This window comes from Trachurus japonicus, chromosome 6 (genome assembly GCF_045865225.1).
Source record: "Trachurus japonicus isolate A0001 chromosome 6, Traja_1.0".
Classification (NCBI taxonomy): Eukaryota; Metazoa; Chordata; class Actinopteri; order Carangiformes; family Carangidae; genus Trachurus; species Trachurus japonicus.
In genome coordinates, this window is record NC_140912.1 from 32,521,510 (window position 1) to 32,544,009 (window position 22,500).

Below are 22,500 nucleotides of genomic sequence, written 5' to 3' on the forward strand. Positions count from 1 at the left end.
ATCTAGATAATTAATGTTTAATGGTTATTAGTGTCGTTTACATGTGACGCTGTTAATGAGCTACAAACGATGGGACGTGATTGGACAGTGAAACATCATCAAAATACAACTTCACTACAGTAAAGGAATGAGAGAGAAGAGAGAAGAGAGGAAGAGGGGGAGGAGAGAGAGAGGAGGGGGGAGAAAGAGAGCAGAGGGAGGGGAAGAGAGAGGGGAGAAAAGGAGAGACAGAGGGATGGAGGCAGAGAGAAAGAAGGAGAGGATAGAGAGAGAGAAGAGAGAGAAAGAGAGGAGGAGAGAGGGAGAGAAGGGGGGAAAGAGAGAGAGGGGGAGACAGGAAGAGACTTAGAGGGGGGCAGAGAGAAAGATTTAGAGAAAGGGAGGAGAGAGGAGGGGGGAGAAAGAGAGCGTTGAGAGAGGGGAGAAAAGGAGAGACAGAGAAAGAAGGAGAGGATAGAGAGAGAGGAAGAGGGGGGGAGAGAGAGGGTGAGACAGGGATAGACTTGGAGGGAGGGAGGAAGATAGAGGGGGAGAGAGAAGAGAGGGGTAGGGAGGAAGGGCAGAGAGAAAGAGGGAGAGGAGAGAGAGAGGGGGAGGGAAGAGGAGAGAGGGAGATAGAAGAGGGAGGGAGAGGGGGAGAGACTTAGGGAGGGGGCAGAGAGAAAGAGGGAGAGGATAGAGGAAGTGGGGGATGAGAGAGAGAGAATGGGGGAGAAAGAGAGCGTAGAGAGAGGGGGAGACAGGGAGAGACTTAGAGGGAGGGAGGAAGAGAAAGAGAAAGGAGAGAGAGGGGAGGAGGGAAGAGGAGAGAGAGAGAGAGAGAAGGGGGGAGGGAGGAAGCGAGAGGGGGAGGAGAGAAGAGAGACCTTTGACCTTTAACTTTCCCTTTAATTCATCAAATACTTCACCTCCATAAAAGCAGAAGCATCAAATCAGCCACATACAGATCAACAGCAGCAACATGAACAAACAAATTAGGTTTAAATTAGGTTAAGAGTAATGGTTAAGGTTAGGGTAAGGGGCTAGGGAACACATTATGTCAATGAGTGCATTTCTAAAAGGAGTTCATGATTCTCCTTGTATCCTCCTGGTTTCTATGTGGACTTATATTTAGTTGTGGTTCTTATTTCCATATATGGTCGTGTTGCCAGACCGGGGCGAGTTAAGTTACAACACTTAGACACAAACTAGATAAAGTAGCATTTCCTGATGGAAATGCGTGTGAATACTGAAAGCAACTGAACGCAGTTGCAGAACTAGCAAATAGTGCAAGCAGTTATCGCCATATAAATGTTTGACCGAGGTAGGAATCGAACCCACAACCTCATGGTCAGTAGACTTTCACTCTGCCTCTAGGCTACACACAGTTGCAAAGACTGTTGTCTGTTGATGAACTGCATTCTGTCTCACTCTGAAGTTAACGAGCCCAAAGCTGCACCTGTTGGAAACACACTGTGTCAACACCAAGAAAGCTTGAGAGTCAAGCTTGAATTACTTACAATGGAAATGCATGTGAATTTCAGGCTGAGAGCAGCAGTTTCAACATGAAGCAAGTTATCAGCAGTCAACAGAGGACGACTGGGAAAATAATTCACCATAATTGTTGTTGAGGCGAGATTTGAACCAGCAACCTTCAGGTCTTCAGCCCAGTGATCTAACCACTTCACCATAGTTACATTCAATGAGAAAAGGGTAAAAGAAATCCCTGTATATCCCTGAATTAGCAGAATAAATTGACAAAGACATGCAGAATGACATGCAAGAAACATGTCCAAGGAAGGAATTGAACCCACAACTTCATGAGTGGTAACCTAACACACTAACCACATGGCCACCAAGGACCTGAGTTACAATCAGCTTTATACTGTGAGGAATCAAAGACTGTCCAGTGACAGCTGAATAGTTGGTATCAGTCAAGTAAAGTCAAGTAATGACATGACTGAGGCAGGAATTGAACCCATGATCTCATGATCATTAAATCTTTACACTGCCTCTTCGCCACAGAGAGCACACTGTTTCCAAGACTGTTGTCATTCATTCTAATGTGATGATGTGGTACAAATAATCAATGAGATAACGAACACCTGTAACCAATTGAAGGCGGGGGCAGGGGAGGTGAATTCTGCCAGTGAAGTCCCATAGTGGGCAGCGCAGGACAAGAAATGATGGATACAAATCATTCAAGAGCTTTAAACCTGTGCATATTCAAGAGCTTTGCTTTTCTCTGCTGCATTCTTGGTTTTCAAAGTTCCAGTGCAAATCAATCTTAGTGCAGTGGTATAAACAAGAAACATGTTAACACAAACCAAGATTGAAAGAGGTAAAGAGAATAGGTGGGGGCGTACATGCATTATCAAGTTTGATCATGTGACCAGACCAAGTGGTATTGGTTAAAGTTCAAAGTGGCTGACACACTAACAAGACTGCTAAGGTGGGATTTGAAGCAGTGGCCTTGTGGTTGGAAGGCAGGAATCTTATCCACTGGGCTATTCCAACACTTCTGGTGAAGTAGAGGTTGAGACTTTGATGAATGTGAGATTTTTCAATGATGCTTAAAAAAAAAAAAGAGTAGAAATGAGCCACAACAAGTAGAGGACTTTTTTGTGAAAATAGTGCAAGCAGTGATCACCATACAAATGGTTGACCAAGGTAGGAATCGAACCCACAACCTCATGGACTTTGACTTTGCCTCTAGGCCACAGTGTACACACAGTTGCAAAGACTGTTGTCTGTTAATGAGCTGCACTCTGTCTCACTCTGAAGTTAACGAGCCCAAAGCTGCACCTGTTGGAAACACACTGTGTCAACACCAAGAAAGCTTGAGAGTCAAGCTTGAATGACTTACAATTAAAATTTCTGTGAATTTCAAGCTGAGAGCAGCAGTTTCAACATGAAGCAAGTTATCAGAAGTCAACAGAGGACGACTGGGAAAATAATTCACTATAATTGTTGTTGAGGCAAGATTTGTACCAGCAGCCTTCAGGTCTTGAGCCCAGCAAGCTAACCACTAGGCTACAGACAGAGACAGCACATGAGGGGCAAATAAAACCTTTAATAAGAGGATCACTGGCTTCTGCTTAAAAAAAAAAGTAGGGAAAGTGCAGAAATTAGCCACACCAAGTAAGAAGAGGGTCAAGAGCTTCTGCTTAAAAAAAAGTAAGGAAAGTGCAGAAATTAGCCACACCAAGTAAGAAGAGGACTTTTTTGTGACCTGTGACTATTTTTTGGTGAATTAAAACGAATTAAAAAGCACTTAACAGCAAGTTACAAAGTTGAGCTCCTTCTCCTGCTGCTGTGAAAAAAATGCATTGGGGTGAATGAGAGCAGAGAGCTCCCTGGCTGCATTTAAAAAATATTTTAAATTATTATCTAAGTCTCTTTGCATTTTTGACCAGAATTTTAGCCAGAAGACAAGTGTGGCTACAAAACTGGAGAAAATCATGTGTCTATAGTTTAATTTGTGGCCGTGCTGACAGTTTAGCCATAAAAACTCTAGAATGTTTTTTGCCTCTCTCCACTCTGGCTGACAATGTCACCACCCTAGCTCTGCTCGTTAGACGCAACACACACCCATTATAAAGCTGGATTTTGTCAAAAAACGTAATGATATTAAAACTGCCAAACATCAGAAACTGTTGAAGATATCAATAAGCTGAGTCATAGAGGAACACTTAAAAAGTTTGTCTACAGCTTAGAATTTGAATGAAGTCTCTAGCAGAAAGTATGGTGAAGCTTTAGTGGCTGAAAGAAGTAAGAAGATTTGAAGAGTTTGAAGACTGTTCCAATGCATTCTCTATGGGGAAAAAAAAAATCAGAAAAAGTTAAATATTTGAAAAAGTATAAAAAGTATGTAAAATTTGAATACATCCGATAAAGTCCAGAAAAAGCTGCACGTTTTGATATATGAATTGTTGAAATAGCACAAAGCATGAAGGACTAGAAGAAGACCGTAAAAAGGCGGAAGAAAATGGCTGAACAGAAGAACAATAGTGTGAATGCTTTCAGCAGCTTTCAGCATTCACACTAATTAGTTGATGACAACATGTGTGATGAATAAGACAGAGAACAGACTGAGCTGTAACTTGTAGTGGATTGTCTTTAAATCTCTCAGCAGCTCTTCTACCACAGCTGGATCTCAGCTCACTGTTTATTCATGGTGTCAGAGTTCACCTGTCCATACAGGTGTAATACCAGGACTTACCCAGCAGGTGGCGCCACTCTACTGAAGAAAGAGACTTCCTCTCCCTCTGTCGCCATGAACTTGTGTGATTTCCTCTAAACACATAAAGGTAAAGGTGTTCAGATGCCATTTTAGAGTAAACGGAGCAGAAGGAGAGAAACTGAAGTCTGAGACGGGTGAGTGCCAACACAACATTGTTGTTGTTGTTGTTGTTGTTGTTGTTGTTGTTGTTGTTGTTGTTGTTGTGTCAGAGTGTGAGAGAAGAAGAGTCAGACGTAGTCCGTACATACGTCAGCACATTGTCTCAGATTCACCTCGACACAACTTCTTCAAACTCAAAACGAATATTGACTTGAACTCAACAATGACCTGAAGAGACTTTAGAGGTCAAAGGTCAAAGGTCGTGGTGACTGGATGAACATGGATTTAATGTCAAAGTACTGTGGTAGTGGCAAGTTCATACAAGGAAGTAACTGCTTTTTCGTTGTGTATTGTGGTCTGATAAGTGATCAGACTTGTTTGTCTTCATTCTGTATGTGTGTGTGTGTGTTGCTGATTTCCCTCTCAGACGGACTGAAGACCTGATGATAAATATTAATATGGAGGAAAAGGAGGAAGAATCCATGACCAAGAGTGATGGGTCCAAAGAACTGAATCCTCCACTATTCAGTCCTGGACCTGGACCTGGACCTGGACCTTCAGAGTCGCGGTAAGAGACGGTTTCCACTGTAAACTGAGCTGAAGATGATTCAGTCGTTAGACTCATGTGAAGGAAACAGAGCGGAACCAGGAACCAGATCCATCAGACTCTGAAGGTTCACAACCAGTTTAATGTCACCTCCAAAAGTGCCCCCCCTTTTGAATGTAATAGTTTACCACAAATGTTTTCACACATCAATGGGTCTCGGACAAACATGGACATGGCCTCACTGATCTTAGACACTAAGGTCAGTGAGGCCACATCCATGCTCTCTCTTCTTTATTCTGTCGATTGAAGAAAAGCTGCATCAGTGTTAATCTGTGTTTCTCCTCATCATCAATCACTTCCTGTTTTACACTGAAATTCTTCCTCTGAACACAGACTGAGAACAGAGTCTCAGGGATCCATCTGTCTGTCCATGAGGAGTGACCGGTCCAAAGAACAACCTCCGTGCTTGAGTCCTGGACCTGGACCTTCAGAGTCAAAGTAAGAAACCTGACCGGTGTGTGGCAGTGTGTGATACTGTGTAGAGCTGACAGATGTTCAGCAGCTGAACACTGGACACAGTTAATAACTGACTGACTCTACACTGTTGTCTATGATGCTGTGTTGCTTCCATCCTTCACTACAGTGTGTGGTGCTGGACGCTGACAACACTGGAGACGTCCCACAATGCATCTGTGATCAGAGAACTGATCAGTGATCAATGTGATGTGAATAAAAACATGTTTGTGTTTGCAGAGGTCAGAAACACAGACTGAGAGCAGAGTCTCCAGGATCCATCTGTCTGTCCATGAGGAGTGACAGGTCCAAAGAACAAGCTTGGTGGTTCAGTCCTGGACCTGGACCTGGACCTGGACCTGGACCTGGACCTGGACCTGGACCTGGACCTGGACCTCCAGAGTCACGGTAAGAGACGGTTTCTACTGTAAACTGAGCTGAAGATGATTCAGTCATTAGACTCCTGTGAAGGAAACAGAGAGAAACCAGGAACCAGATCCATCAGACTCTGAAGGTTCACAACAAACCTCAGAGACAGAAACATGCACACACACTCTGTCCATCAGACTGATGAAGCTCAGCGTCCTCATGTTCCTGTGTCATCAGCCTCAGTCAGTGTGAACGTTGCTGCACCAACACTTTAATGATCCACACGTCTGAGCCTTTAAACTGAAGTCACAGTAGAGATTAAAGCAGCTGATACACACAGACTTTTATTTTGAAAAGTCAGGAACCAGACAGGAGTGATCAGTGTTTCCTGTTTCCTGTCTGTGACTGTCTGAGCTTCTCCACAACATGTAGTGAAGCTCAGGTGGAGCTGCTGAAGCTTCTGTTGTCAGCTTCAGCCTCCTCACACTGGATCAGAGCTCCAACACAGGTTCATTAGAGCCACACAGCAGCGTTTGGATGAGGAGCTCATTAGTTAAACAGCTGATAGGACTCAGTCCAGAACCAACATCAATCACATGATCAGTGTCTGAAAGAGGAAAACACCACCAACAGCTTGACGATGCAGAACTGAAGAGACTCAAACTAACAGGGAGTTTGTTTTAGAGTCCAGATTTAAGGTCAACAGATAAACAGAGACAGAAACCAGACCAGTTCAGGACAAGGTCTTCATTCAACTCGTCTCTCTACACTCGTCTTCCTCTACTTTCTCTCTCTCTGCTCCTCTGGTTACTGAAGCCCCGCCCCCTTGAGGAGGTTAACCAATCAGAGCTCAGATGTGGAGCTGTGACATGTTCTTGATCCAGATGTTGGGACTCAGCCCATTCAAATTGGAGGACCTGACCACATGGCCTCCTTTGTCTCCCAAACAAAGGAAACCCTCTGAACTCAGCCTCCCAGCGTCCTTCACCTCTTCACACCTAGGTGTGAAACCTCCACTACTGACCCACCATTGGTCAGGTATGGCCCCAGGACCTGTGAGGTCACAGGCCATATAAAAAGGAGAAGTTCGCCTCTTCCCTCTCTCTTCGCTCTCTTCTCAGTGGTTCTCAGAAGGAGCTGCCGCTCCTCTCAGCTCCTCACCTGGAGCTACTGCTACAGTTCTCCAATCTCCATGAGGCAGACGCCTCCACTGGTAGCGCCGCGAGTGCCTACCAACGGATTAAAGAAAAGGAACCAGCTAGCACGACGCAAGCTCTGCTAGTTGAGCAACGGAGCCACAACGCCAAGCAGAACAACCAATCAACTCTGCAAGGAGAAGGACTCTCCTCAACGGAACTCAAACTACACAGCCAGGACGGCTGTAGTTCACTGGACAAAGACACAATCACTGGACTTGACAAACTGCAACAGGACCGGCAAAACCCTGCAACCGCAGGAATCCCCACCAGCACCGGATCTTCTCACCTTCATGTGACTTGGTAACGTAACTGGGCCTAGTTAGGATTACCTTGCACCTTGACTAAGCATAGAGTACTTCAACCATGCCAATGTATGTATTGATTGAAATCAGTTAAAATACTTGAGTTTTGTTGTTGTTGCTTTGTTGTTGTCAGCTATAGTCTCATATTCAGTTAACCTATGTTTAACATGCAACTTGAGCGTTGAACAAAGGACACACCTTTGTTCACCTCCCCCACATCACATGTGGTTGGCCTTAGAGGCCATCTTGGAGGCCATTTGGTTGTAACCCCCTTTGTCTCAGGACAAGGCAACCATCCTCCATCTTTTCCATTGTCTGAGGTCACACTTCACACCTCACAGACACATGGTCATCCACACTTAGTCACACTCTCACCAACACACACACACACACACACACACACACACGTGTACATAGTGTATGTAGCTTGTCTTAGTTTCATGTTTTGTTATTCCATTTTCTAGATGTGTCCAATAAACTTCCTTGAAACTTTACTCGTCTGTTAATGTTGTACAATAGTGAGTATGCCAACCTCTACGCAGTAGAACTTCTAAATCCTTCAACTTTGCAGCTATTAATAATGTTAATTTGTTTATAATTATTAACTTAATCATTAAACAAGGTTCTATATTAATAGTTAGCACACCCTTATGAGACTGACTTTGGTACATTGGCTGTCTGGTGCCCCGAGGTGGATTTAATAAAATTAAATCCCATTAATAATTTTTATAGTAATTATTAATATTTTGGTATTGATATTTTACTAATTTGATAGCCAATAGCCCTCTTAATAATAACTTTACTTATAGTTGGTATAACCCCAACATAAATGGTGCTTCCATTGTGAGGCATCTAAATAATCTTAATAAATTACCTGTAGGTTGTGTTAGAGCACAACATTAAATGGTTTCCCCGTGCGAGACATAATTACACTTTCTCTTTAGTTGTGCTAGAGCACAACATAAATGGTGCCCCGTCCGAGGCTGTGTACTGTTGGCATTTATTCACATTTGTACAATATTAATTTTGAGCAAAATTTTGGACATTACTGAAAGTGAAATCCAAAACTGAACTAACAAAAAGTTCACATAAAACAGAGCTAGTCTGCTACACGAGTAGACGTCTGACTTTACATGCAGAAAGTGAATTGTGCTGAATTTTGATTTATTCCTGAGTTTTGCGAAAACTCCATGAGAATTAAGCCCATTGTGCTGCATCAAGAATTTGCGACTGTTGCTAGTCTTTCCAGTTGAGTCTTCTCTGTAGGAACTTTAAGAATTCCTGTCCCGCATTTGAATACCATGTATTCAATGCTACTTTGTTCTGTCAAAATTGGTTGTTAAGCTAAGTGCTCCCCTTACCCTTAACTTTAAGACACAGCGTGCCGCCGGCCCTGTGTAACCTAGAGAGCGTGTACCGGTTGTCACTTCCATGCATTTCAACCTGATTAAGAATAGAGCTTGAAGATAGAGCCACAGTGTGCTGCCAGCCCTGTGAAGTTTTGTACCTCGCTGCCACTCCCAGCTTGAGTTACTGTAAGAAACCACTGGAGTAGTGCATAGCCAAAGCTACACTACTACAAGGTGTCTGCCACGCAACACCGCTGCAAACAATTTGCTTTGCTTTATAGGTTTCTCAGATTTGCTTAATCTCACCTCCCAGAGTAACAATGGAGAACCCCTCTGTAGAGCAGTTCATGTTTGCCCTGGCTCAGAGCCTAAAACCCGGCTACTCTGAACTCATCAACAAGTTGAATCTCAGTGAGTGTAGGAAAGAATTGGACTTGCTACTTAATGACAGATGGGATGCTCAGAGAGCATCCAAGGGCCCGTTGTTAAGATGCATGCTTCTGATCTGCCACAGACAGGCCAGTCTTTCAGCTCAGACCAAAGCAACTCTGGAACAAGAGGTAGAGTCCCTAAGAGTGCAAAATGCTAGTCTACTTCAAGAAGTGAAGACAGCAAATCACAAAGCCTTACGTTACCTAGAAAGCTTGCACTCAGCAGAGTTAGATCTCTGCTCACAGAAGGAGGAGTTGTTTAAACTTAGGTCAGAACGCTCTGACTCTCCACAGTCTTTCAGACAAAGTGATTCAGGTTACTCTGATTCACGCTCCTCCCTTGGAGAAAGGTTAACTCCTTCTCCATGCAGATGGGGACATTTCCCACCTGACCTGAAGTCCTTGGGAACTAAGCCAGCTCCCCAACCTCCACTAAGGTGCAGAGGTAACAGCCACCTGGCTTCCCATCTTTCTCACGTAGATAGTGAAGAGACATGTAGCGTATCATCTAGTGTATATACTGCACCTCATTCTCAGCCAGTTAACTATGCTTTCACCCGTGCTCAGCCCTCCAAAGGGGGGACTAGAGCATTTCAGGACTGTTCATCCTCTTCCCTGCAACACCAGGAGAGTGATGACAGGTGTTCAGTCCCTGTCTTCCCACCTGTAAGACCCAGAGCACAGGCGATAGATGTCCAGGATAGCTTAGTCTCGCCTTCATCTGACAGGACCACCCAGTATCCCCGCCTTGAAATGCTTGAGTTCCTAGCTAAGGACTTACAATTCTTTGATCCTGACAATGGTAATCATAACATTGATGATTACCTCAGTGAACTAGACCACAGCCTAGTTGACTTACCAAGCGCGACCCACAGGGAGAAAGTCAAACTTGTGTGGAAAACCAGCTCAAAAGCTGTTCACAAGTTTATACTGTCACTTCCTCCCAGAGTCAAAGACAACTACCATGATCTTTGTCAGGCACTATTAGAGGAATTCTCTTCTCCTGCTGATGAGATCTCAGGAATAGTTGCAGCTTCTCAAATTAAACACTCCCGTCTTGAGCATCCTAGAAACTTTTTCAGACGTTTCAAATATGCGTATTTTGAAGGAAAGAGCGCCCCAGGCTTGGAGGAAAGCCCCACTTTCAGGTCCCTGTTTGTGAAAAACCTTCACCCTTCTATACGCACTCACGTCACACTCATGACACATAATGGTAAGCCCACCACGCAGGAAGTAAGGAAGATGACACAGGTTGCCTGGGAAACTCTTGTCTCTTCCAAAACACAGGGGCAAACACCTGAGCCCAGCAGCTCAAACACCCATGTGTCACACAGACCTGCAAACTCAAGACCTCACCCTCGCAACACGCCAAAGGGGGGTGACAGACGGCCACGTCCAGACACTGAGCGCAACCGCCGTGTCCACCAGCTGCATAGAGACAGGCATTCACACAGTAGAAGCTGTAGGAAGCCTTATGATGAAATTGTGGCCCAAAACTATGCCCAATCAGATGACAGCATCTCTGACCACAGTGAAGAACATGGTCAGCACATTTCAGATAGTGACACTGCTTCTGAATGCCTCTCTGTCTCCAGCTACCAGGAGCGTTACAGCCCTGAGCCAGGTGTGAGGAAACACCAAAGACACAAAAGCTCCAGAGCTTCCTCCTCACACCACAGACAGTCAAACAAGTACTAGTGCAGGATTCCTTGATTTTCTTACAGTTAGAGCTCAGCATGGTTTTGTTAGCAACAGCAGCAAATTCTGATTTGATTCAGCCATCACTGTGATTTCTGCAAGTAATCTTGGATCGACTCCTCTGCAGTATCTTATTAATGACATTGTATTTACACCTATCATGACATGTCATTCACCTTTCTCACCATAGCATCACTAACACCCACATTCCATCATTTACACTGATGAATAACTAGAAGATGTTATTTGTTGTGTGTTATGTTTCATTCTGTATGTAAGTGGATTTTGTTCTGTAGTCTGTCTATGCTTAGTCAAGATAGATAGAAACCAAATGCCCAGTTGGTTTGTGAACTGCCCAGATATCATTTTGAATGGACTAATGACTATGGTGCTCACAGGATCACACATCACGTGGGATCCTGAGACCAAAGGGGGGATGTTGGGACTCAGCCCATTCAAATTGGAGGACCTGACCACATGGCCTCCTTTGTCTCCCAAACAAAGGAAACCCTCTGAACTCAGCCTCCCAGCGTCCTTCACCTCTTCACACCTAGGTGTGAAACCTCCACTACTGACCCACCATTGGTCAGGTATGGCCCCAGGACCGGTGAGGTCACAGGCCATATAAAAGGAGAAGTGTCCTTCTCTTCTCTCTCTCTTCGCTCTCTTCTCAGTGGTTCTCAGAAGGAGCTGCCGCTCCTCTCAGCTCCTCACCTGGAGCTACTGCTACAGTTCTCCAATCTCCATGAGGCAGACGCCTCCACTGGTAGCGCCGCGAGTGCCTACCAACGGATTAAAGAAAAGGAACCAGCTAGCACGACGCAAGCTCTGCTAGTTGAGCAACGGAGCCACAACGCCAAGCAGAACAACCAATCAACTCTGCAAGGAGAAGGACTCTCCTCAACGGAACTCAAACTACACAGCCAGGACGGCTGTAGTTCACTGGACAAAGACACAATCACTGGACTTGACAAACTGCAACAGGACCGGCAAAACCCTGCAACCGCAGGAATCCCCACCAGCACCGGATCTTCTCACCTTCATGTGACTTGGTAACGTAACTGGGCCTAGTTAGGATTACCTTGCACCTTGACTAAGCATAGAGTACTTCAACCATGCCAATGTATGTATTGATTGAAATCAGTTAAAATACTTGAGTTTTGTTGTTGTTGCTTTGTTGTTGTCAGCTATAGTCTCATATTCAGTTAACCTATGTTTAACATGCAACTTGAGCGTTGAACAAAGGACACACCTTTGTTCACCTCCCCCACATCACATGTGGTTGGCCTTAGAGGCCATCTTGGAGGCCATTTGGTTGTAACCCCCTTTGTCTCAGGACAAGGCAACCATCCTCCATCTTTTCCATTGTCTGAGGTCACACTTCACACCTCACAGACACATGGTCATCCACACTTAGTCACACTCTCACCAACACACACACACACACACACACACACACACGTGTACATAGTGTATGTAGCTTGTCTTAGTTTCATGTTTTGTTATTCCATTTTCTAGATGTGTCCAATAAACTTCCTTGAAACTTTACTCGTCTGTTAATGTTGTACAATAGTGAGTATGCCAACCTCTACGCAGTAGAACTTCTAAATCCTTCAACTTTGCAGCTATTAATAATGTTAATTTGTTTATAATTATTAACTTAATCATTAAACAAGGTTCTATATTAATAGTTAGCACACCCTTATGAGACTGACTTTGGTACATTGGCTGTCTGGTGCCCCGAGGTGGATTTAATAAAATTAAATCCCATTAATAATTTTCATAGTAATTATTAATATTTTGGTATTGATATTTTACTAATTTGATAGCCAATAGCCCTCTTAATAATAACTTTACTTATAGTTGGTATAACCCCAACATAAATGGTGCTTCCATTGTGAGGCATCTAAATAATCTTAATAAATTACCTGTAGGTTGTGTTAGAGCACAACATTAAATGGTTTCCCCGTGCGAGACATAATTACACTTTCTCTTTAGTTGTGCTAGAGCACAACACAGAAATATCTTGACAGGAGGAAGAGGAGTGGTGTCTCTGTGGACCAGCAGCTGTCCTGCTGTGGTCTCTGTCAGGACGTCCTGAAGGATCCAGTCTCCACCAGCTGTGGACACTGGTTCTGCAGACAGTGCTTCACCTCAGACTGGGACCAGTCTGGTTCTTCAGGACCCCCCTCCTGTCCCCAGTGTGGAAAAAGACCCAGAACCAGAGGTGAGCTGCAGACAGCCAATCAGAGCAGCTGTGTACAAAGTGAGACTGAACATCTGTCTGCTGATGTGGTCATTTGTGAAACCAGGACCTGTTGTTTTCTCCAGAGTCATTGTTCCATCACACAGCACTGACATTTAAGATGATGATTCAAACCTTCTCTTTGTTGTCTGTAGTTTTTCTGGAGCTGATGAAAATAATCTGATCAGATTGTCAGACTCTCTGTCTTCAGTCTGACTCTGTCTCTTGTCTCTCAGCAGATCGTGGTCTGCAGGAGGTTTTAGATCAACATAAGATCAGTCTGAGGAGCAGATGTGAACGAGTGACCGAAGGAACTGAGGGAACAGGAAGTGGAACAGGAAGTGTAACCCTCCTCAACAGGATCTACACTGAGCTCTACATCACAGAGGGACAGAGTGAAGAGGTTAATACCCAACATGAGGTGAGACAGCTGGAGACAACGTCCAAGAAGAAGACCCTCCATGAAACTCCAATCAAGTGCAACGACATCTTTAAAGACTTACCTGTCCAACAGAGAGAGGACGTCTCTACGGTCTCACCTGTCCAACAGAGAGAGGACGTCTCTACGGTCTCACCTGTCCAACAGAGAGAGGACGTCTCTACGGTCTCACCTGTCCAACAGGGAGAGGACGTCTCTACGGTCTCACCTGTCCAACAGAGACCCATCAGAGTGGTTCTGACCAACGGCGTCGCTGGCGTTGGAAAAACCTTCTCGGTGCAGAAGTTCACTCTGGACTGGGCCGAGGGCTTGGAGAACCAAGATGTCAGTCTGCTGGTTCTGCTTTCGTTCAGGGAGCTGAACCTGATCAGAGATCAGCGGTTGAGTCTTCTCAGGCTGCTCCATGTTTTCCATCCAACATTACAGAAGGTCACAGCAGAGCAGCTGGCTGTCTGTAAACTTCTCTTCATCTTTGACGGCCTGGATGAAAGCCGACTGCCACTGGACTTCAACAACAGGGAGGTTGTGTCTGATGTCACACAGATATCATCAGTCAACGTGCTGCTGACAAACCTCATCCAGGGGAATCTGCTTCCCTCGGCTCTGGTCTGGATCACCTCCAGACCTGCAGCAGCCAATCAGATCCCTCCTACATGTGTTGACAGGGTAACAGAGGTCCGAGGCTTCACTGACGCCCAGATGGAGGAGTACTTCAGGAGGAGGTCCAGTGATGAAGATCTGTCCAGAAGAATCATCTCACACATCAAGACGTCCAGGACCCTCCACATCATGTGTCAAGTCCCAGTCTTCTGCTGGATCAGTGCTACAGTTCTGGAGCACATGTTGACCACAGACCAGAGAGGAGAGCTGCCCAAGACCACGACTGACCTGTTCTCACACTTCCTGCTGGTCCAGACAAAGAGGAAGAAGAACAAGTACGGACATGGAGGACACAAGACGAGTCCACAGGAGCTGACGGAGGCCGACAGGGAAGTTCTTCTGAAGCTGGGGAGGCTGGCGTTTGAACAGCTGCAGAAAGGAAACATCATGTTCTACCAAGAAGACCTGGAGCAGTGTGGTCTGGATGTCACAGAGGCCTTGGTGAACTCAGGACTCTGTACTGAGATCTTCAAAAGAGAGAGTGTGATCTTCCAGAAAACAGTCTACTGCTTTGTTCATCTGAGTGTTCAGGAGTTTCTGGCTGCAGTCTACATGTTCCACAGTTTCACCAACAGGAACACACAGGTCCTCAAGAAGTTCCTGGGAGAAAAACATGTTGATTCAACCCTGGATGACTTCCTGAAGAGAGTGCTGGAGAAATCCCTCGGCAGTAAAAATGGTCACCTGGACCTGTTTGTTCGCTTCCTTCATGGCCTCTCTCTGGAGTCCAACCAGAGGCTGTTAGGAGGTCTGCTGGGTCAGACAGACAACAGTCCAGAAACCATCCAGAGAACCATCAACAACCTGAAGGAAAAGAAGACAAAGATCTCTCCTGACAGAAGCATCAACATCTTCCACTGTCTGACGGAGATGAAGGACCAGTCAGTTCATCAGCAGATCCAACAGTTCCTCAAGTCAGAGAACAGATCAAAGGAGAAAATCTCTGAGATCCAGTGTTCAGCTCTGGCCTACATGCTGCAGATGTCAGAGCAGGTTCTGGACGAGTTCGACCTGAAGAAGTACAAGACAACACCAGAGGGACGAGTGAGACTGATCCCAGCTGTGAGGAACTGCAGGAAGGCTCGGTGAGTCCAGACATGATCAATATAATTATTGATCAGTAGTAGTAATACATCTCAGTAATAAAAAACAGTGTTTCTTCTTTATTGGTATTGATATGTTTATTGATTCCACAACAGAAGAGCAGAACCTGTTATTATAGTTCAACAGTTTTGTTTAAATAAATATATTCATGTTGATGGACAATTTGCTCTTAAGTTTGAGAGGTTTTTGCGAGTGTGCATCCCGTCTCCATGGAAATACATGGGGTCCGACTAATATCTGAAACACAATCAATCACGTCAGTAGACTCCTATTTGTAATAGAACCTAGTTTAACTCTTCAGCAAATAATCCATCCCTTAGTAACGACCCAGCAACAGAAAAGATTTTCTCGTCCAAGATGAATGAACTCTAAGATGATGTTAATGTTTTATCGTGGTCTTTACTTTCCCAAGTAAATTAATACCGCGTCGCCGGCACAGCTGATGGGGAAAGTCAAACATTTCGATTACTTTAGATTATTTAAAAACCCAATCTCGCAAAAAAAGAGAGACAGAAAAATATAGAGGTATGATCTTCCGTTTTATCCAACAAAATATTCAGCTCTAGGCCATAATTTTAACATTTTCACCGCGGTCACAACTAGTGTCTCTCTGACTTTGTACCCTCTCGGCTAAAACGGGACAGTTTACTGCATGTTAACTAAAACATGTTTATTTATTTATTTTTATTGTTCTAAAATTTGAGTTTAGCAGCTGACAGGAACTCTACAGGAGGTTGATTTATGGCGCGTTCCAGGCGACCCATAACTCGTGTTTTTTCGACCTCTGAACTTGTACCAGTTCGATCTGGTACGAATTCACAGGTCGGAAGTTACGAGTTCAACTGCCGTTATAGTGCACTTTCACAGGTAACAAGTCGGAAAAACACGAGTTACGGGTTGCCTGGAACGCTACAAAGTTATAAGTCGTGACTTGAAGTTGTAACTTACGGGTTCAAAAGCCTGCCTGGAACGCAGCATTAGTTTGTGAGTTATTTTCACGAGTAACATAACGTTTCTAAAAAAATTAAAATAAAAATCCATGGATAGTTACCACGGAGATGGATACAACAACATGACATGGTGGAGTAATATTTTTAGTGATGAGACAGGTATGCTGTCATGCTGATTTGAGCACGTTCTAAATTTCTTGTTGACCAATCATACTTGTTGTTTAATTCATCAATAACAGCATCCCTGGTAGATCAGCATCAATGCTGCTCCTCATTGATCCGCTGAGTGATGAGGATCCTGTCAAACTCAGAGAAGATGAGCTGAAGCTCAGATGTTCATCACATGATCACTTCCTGTCATCAGATGCATCAACTGTGTTTTTACTGCAGTTTTCATCTGGTTTCATTCTGACACATTTGATATTTTCTGTCAGAGAAAGGACGCTGGAGCTAAAAGTGACCGTGTCCTCCAGCGTCCTTCCTCTGTCTATTGCTCATCTGTCCCCGGCCCAAGACGCACCGGTCTGCTGTTCATTTGATATTTTCTCTCTTCACAGACTTGTTGGTTGTAAACTCTCAGAGAGTCACTGTGAAGTCGTGGCCTCAGCTCTGAAGTCCAACCCCTCCCACCTGACACAACTGGACCTGAGTAGAAACATCCTGAGTGATTCATCAGTGAAGGTTGTGTGTGCTGGACTGGAGAGTCCAAACTGTCGACTGGAGACTCTGAGGTGAGTTCACTGACTGGACCTGTTGGACTTTTGTCTGTGTTCAGTTCAAATGTGTGAAGTTCAGTTTGAAGCAGCGACTGATTGTGACTCCATGTTACTGCAGCTGGTAGAAGGTGAAGGGTCAGAGGTCACCCAGAGGTCAGTGTGGTGGTGGTGATGATGATGATGATGATGATGATGATGATGATGATGATGATGAGCTGCTCTCAGATGAAGCTGCTAGCAGAACAGCTGGATCAGCCACTGTAGCTGAAGCTGAGCAGATGTGATGTAGATCTGAGGCCGGAGAAGCTGCTGTGTGTGTGTGTGTGTGTGTGTGTGTGTGTGTGTGTGTGTGTGTGTGTGTGTGTGTGTGTGTGTGTGTGTGGGTTGCACAGACTCAACTTTACTGCTCCACAATGATGTTTTGAGCATGATGTCGACTCGTCGCTGATCAGGTGATTTTGGCAGCACCAGTGGAGAGCTGCTTGAAACAACAGCTGAGTGGCTGAATGAAACTAATCCGTCACCCTAATTGATTTAAATTGTCTTCTGTTGCTGATGCACGGCCTTGATAAACTTGGTCATTCATTTTATTCTAGTTGAGGATGTGGATGATCATGAGGGAGGGAGTAGTGGTGCAACAGATCAGTGTTTTTTGTTGTTGTTTTTTTATCAATTTTTTATTTTGTTTTATTTCATTACAATTCCATTTAATCCATTCCCCTTGACCCCACCCTTTTCCAGGGGGTAACATTAGATTAATAATAATTATTATTATTATCAACAGTACATATCAGACATATTCATAAGACAGAGAAAAAACGAAACAAAACAAAAAGACAAAAAAAAAAACCACACAAGCACATCAAAACAACACTTTGACTTTCTAGGTTGTGTACAGCTTCTACCTTTGCCTTTTGGGCACGAGCACTGGAAACAGATCAGTGTTGATCCTTGATTGCTCTCCACGGATCGGCACGCAAGTGTTCCACAGGTCGTTGATGAAAAGAAAGTTGTGAAGGCAGCGCAAAAAAAAAAAAACTCTGCTCGTATAGGCAGCTCTATGTCGCGCACAACAACAAACAATAACCAATCAACCAGAATCGAAAAACAAAAACTGTGACTGAGCAGGACTGTGATGGTGATTGGCTTACAGACCTTTGCTTGTGTCGTTTTCCTCCCTAACACACAGTAGCTCCAGTATTTTCTTTTCACTTCTATAGGAGTGTATGTTACAAAAAAACTGATTTACAACTGGTTGTTTATTTACCTGCTGTTCTGTACTGATTTCTATCAACCAGTCAGTGGATACAGATTGTTGCAAAGCATTTCTCTCCTCCTGTGATTTTAGTTATGACGGTAAAAATATGAACGATGTTGGGGCGGTGCGTGGCGCAGTGGTTAAGGCGGCCGCCCCATGTAGAGGCTACAGTCCTCAACGCAGGTGTCCCCGGTTCGAATCCCGCGTCGGGCAGACCTTTCCTTCCTGCATGTCATTCCCCCTCTCTCTGCCTCCCCCTTTCCTGTCTATATCACTGTCTATCAAATAAAGGCAAAAACACCAAAAAATATATACTTAAAAAAAAAAAAAAGATATGAACGACGTCGACTCAACTTTCATAACATTAGAGTCGACTTTAAAAAATCTGAAGTCATGCAACTACTAACCACACACACAGTTTATCATCCTGTGTGTGTGTGTGTGTTTGTTTGATCCAGTTCAGTCCTGAATCAGAGAGTTGTAGTCAGTGTTTAGTCCAACAGGTATTGATCAGATATTGATTGTATATCGACAGACTGATCTGAGGTCAGCAGCAGCTGATGAATCTGTGCTGACATGTGGATGATGTGTGTAGAAGGCCACATGATGATGATCCACAACAACACAAGGACAAAGTCCCTCTACTCATTTACACACTGATCATTGATCAGGACACATCTGATCAATCATCAATCATTTCATCTTCTTCTTTTATTCTTTATTCAGATTGGAGAGCTGCAGGTTGTCAGAGATCAGCTGTTCTTCTCTGGGCTCAGCTCTGAAGTCCAACCCCTCCCACCTGAGAGAACTGGACCTGAGCTCCAACTACCTGCAGGATTCAGGAGTGAAGGGTCTGAGTGGTTTTCTGGAGAGTCCAGACTGTAGACTGGAGACTCTGAGGTCAGACTCTGTTTTATTTCTGTGCTCAGATGAATGTGATGTGAAAGTTGTGTTGATACTGAGCTGCAGACATGAGGCTGATATTCTACTGATCCACACTGAGGCTGTAGGACAGGGTAGGCAGGCGCTCACAGACCAAGACCAGGGCTGTGGGGGGTCGGCGCCTCAGACAGCTCATCACACAACAACCTCACAACAAACACATTTATGAACAATGGTTTACACAGATCCAAGTCTTAAAGGGATAGTTCACCCTAGAATGATATTTCGCTCATTATCTACTCACCCTCATGTTGACTAAGGGCTGGAAGAATTTTCAGAGTCCACCGTCCCTTCTCTGAGTTACAGGGGGTCTTGGCGTAGCAGTGCATTTCAATGCAACGGTTGCAAAGGGACACCAGAGCTCTTCGTAAAAAAACACACACAAAAAAACATCCAAATACCTCCATGATGCTCGTATGTAATGTCCGTCTTGTGCTGAAGCCCCAAATTGCGTAATTGTCCCGAAAAAAATTAAGTAAGTCCACATTCCAAGCATGTTTGTAGCATTAGCTCCTAGTGTCTGTTGTCCGCTCTTCCGCTGCCAGCGCGCATGCGCAAGGTTCACACTGATACTGAGACCGACTGAGACTTGAGTCGGTCTCAGTGCGATAGGAGTGTATGTTACAATGTGATATGTTTATTTACCTGCTGTTCTGTACTGATTTCTATCAACCAGTCAGTGGATACAGATTGTTGCAAAGCGTTTCCCTCCTCCTGTGATTTTAGTTATGACAGGAAAAATATGAACGACGTTGGGGCGGTGCGTGGCGCAGTGGTTAAGGCGGCCGCCCCATGTAGAGGCTACAGTCCTCAACGCAGGCGTCCCCGGTAGGGGGCCGTAGGGCAGACCTTTCCTGCATGTCATTCCCCCTCTCTCTGCCTCCCCCTTTCCTGTCTATATCACTGTCAATCAAATAAAGGCAAAAACGCCAAAAAATATATACTTAAAAAAAAAATATATATATATATATATATGAACGACGTCATCAGCGACTAGTCAACGTCGACTCAACTTTCATAACATTAGAGTCGACTTTAAAAAATCTGAAGTCATGCAGATGGAACTGGTACGACTTCACAGGTCGGAAATACACGAGTTACGAGTTGCCTTGAACGCACCGTAACGTCTTGTCAGCCGATGGAGTTAGCAGCCCCCGCCCTCGTCATGGATCTATTGGTCCTCGTCCCTACGTCACCACATTCAGGTGCATCCCTTGGCTGCACACACAGCCCTTCATGCCGTTCTCTCTCCTCATTGGATAAAACTTGTAGGATACGAGAAAAGTTTTCTCCTCGGCTCAGAGCAGAGCAGAGTGACTGACAGACCCGTGTTTCAGACCAAACACTCTATGTAAGTTATTGCTGTCGGAAGATATGTGAGGGATAATGCCCGACGAGGTGTCCATTATCAGAAATTAATGCTGCTGCCTGGACAGAAGCTAGCTCTGTTTACTGGCTTTTATTAGACCATGAAAATCACCACATTCTGACACATTGAACTTGTAGTAAAGTTATCTGAAAGTCCAAAAGAATCCAACTTTAGATGAAGTGAATAAATCAAAGCCCTGACTGCATCTCACTGGTTTTTAGTCCAGTCTCTGTTTCTCTTCATGTTTCACCTCCACTACAGAGAAACACATGTGATGTATCAGACAATAACTGATCTATAATCAATAGCTGCTGGCTCCACCTCTTTCCTGAGGCTCTGTGATGTTTATAGTGAAACATTCAAAGCCAACATCCCATAATAAGCTGGTTTCAGGTTTTTCTGACTTTGAGCTTCACTCCACCTGTGTTTCTACACGTTAGTTGCCATGGTAACAGAGTTCAGCCTCACATGTGTGTTGTCTTGAGCATGGTCAGTAAATCTCTGATCAATGTGGCTGCACAACATGAGTTTGTCTGGATGGAGCCACAGGTGGAGCTGACAGGTGAAGAGGCGGAGTCACTGCGTCTGTGTTGAAGCAGCAGCAGCTTCTCATGAATATTAATGAGCTGTTTTCTCTCTATGTGACTGTTTAACCTGCTTCCTGCTGCTTCAGCTGTTGGACTTTGATTTTCTAAACTTGTTCTTTCTGAAGCTTCTTCAGCTCTGAACAGATGATGAGACACTGAACGCTGTCAACAAGGAGCTTTGTCCTCAACTCACTGCTTTTATTCTTTATTCAGATTGGAGGGCTGCAGGTTGTCAGACATCAGCTGTTCTTCTCTGGTCTCAGCTCTGAAGTCCAACCCCTCCCACCTGAGAGAACTGGACCTGAACTACAACAACAACCTTTATGATTCAGGAGTGAAGCATCTGAGTGGTTTTCTGGAGAGTCCAGACTGTAGACTGGAGACTCTGAGGTCAGTTCACTGACTGTTACTGTTGTAGATCTTAGATCTTTGATCCACAACTGAACCTGATTGATCTTCACTCAGAACTTGAATCATTGACTTTGATGTCATGAATGAAGGACGTTTGAAATAGTTGTTGTCTCATGTTTCCACTTGTTCTTCTCTCACACTGACAATGACTCTTCACTTTCAGCTCATTTCACTCAGTCTGATCAATAATCAATATCTGATCACTTCAGGTGTGTGTGTGTGTGTGTGTGTGTGTGTGTGTGTGTGTGTGTGTGTTCTTCATTTCATCTTCTTCTTTTATTCTTTATTCAGATTGTGGTTCTGCGGTTTGTCAGACATCAGCTGTTCTTCTCTGGTCTCAGCTCTGAAGTCCAACCCCTCCCACCTGAGAGAACTGGAGCTGAAAGGAGACAACATCCTGAGCTCTTCATCTCTGCAGCAGCTTCATGATCTTGTGAAGAGTCCAGACTTTCGACTGGAGACTCTGCAGTGAGTCTGATCTGTAGCTGTTTCCACAGCTGATGAGACTGTGGGAGTGAAATAAAGTGTAAAGTGCAGCAGGTGAACCTGTCAGGATGTGACATCACGCATGACATCATCTATGACATCACAGACTCAGAAAACGCTGCAGCAGCTTCAATGTGTCAATCATCAGTGATCCAGTCACAGGTAAAGGTGTTGAGTCAAACAGGAACAATGAGGTTCACCTGTCACTCAAGTACAAGAAGTACTTTTACTCCACTAACTCCTAACTAAATACTTTCACTGTGATACTGTATCTACAGAAACTACTTTTATTGTTGTGCTGTAAATACATTAAGTATTTTTACTTTGTTACTGTTGGTAGCTACTGCCACATCCACTTGTCGTGCACAACAAAACACAGCAAAAGACCAAAATACATGTTTTACAACGAATTTCTTCTTTTCGCCCTCAGTCTTATTAAACAGAAAGATTCCATTTAATTAAACTATTTAGTATTATTGATAAGTATGATTTACAAAAGAAACCCTAGCCTTTATTTTATAACTTAACACACATATGTACATAATTTCCTGTACGTTTTTTTTTCTTCTTTTTTTTTTTCAATATTTGCTCTTTCAAGACTCAA

General features: G+C 44.2%; 2 protein-coding genes across 2 annotated transcripts in view; one reads left to right on the forward strand and one right to left on the reverse strand.

The window, feature by feature from the left end:
• Positions 1–22,500, reverse strand: part of grm8b (glutamate receptor, metabotropic 8b) — a 589,884-nt gene that overhangs the window by 413,388 nt on the left and 153,996 nt on the right. The gene's annotated exons all lie outside the window — the stretch shown is intronic.
• Positions 1–22,500, forward strand: part of LOC146986482 (uncharacterized) — a gene marked incomplete at its 5' end in the record, with an annotated part of 532,005 nt that overhangs the window by 222,876 nt on the left and 286,629 nt on the right. Inside the window, one exon of the mRNA XM_085780485.1 lies at positions 18,828–19,001. Coding sequence (XP_085636611.1) covers positions 18,828–19,001 — 174 coding nt within the window. The remainder of the gene's footprint in view (positions 1–18,827; positions 19,002–22,500) is intronic.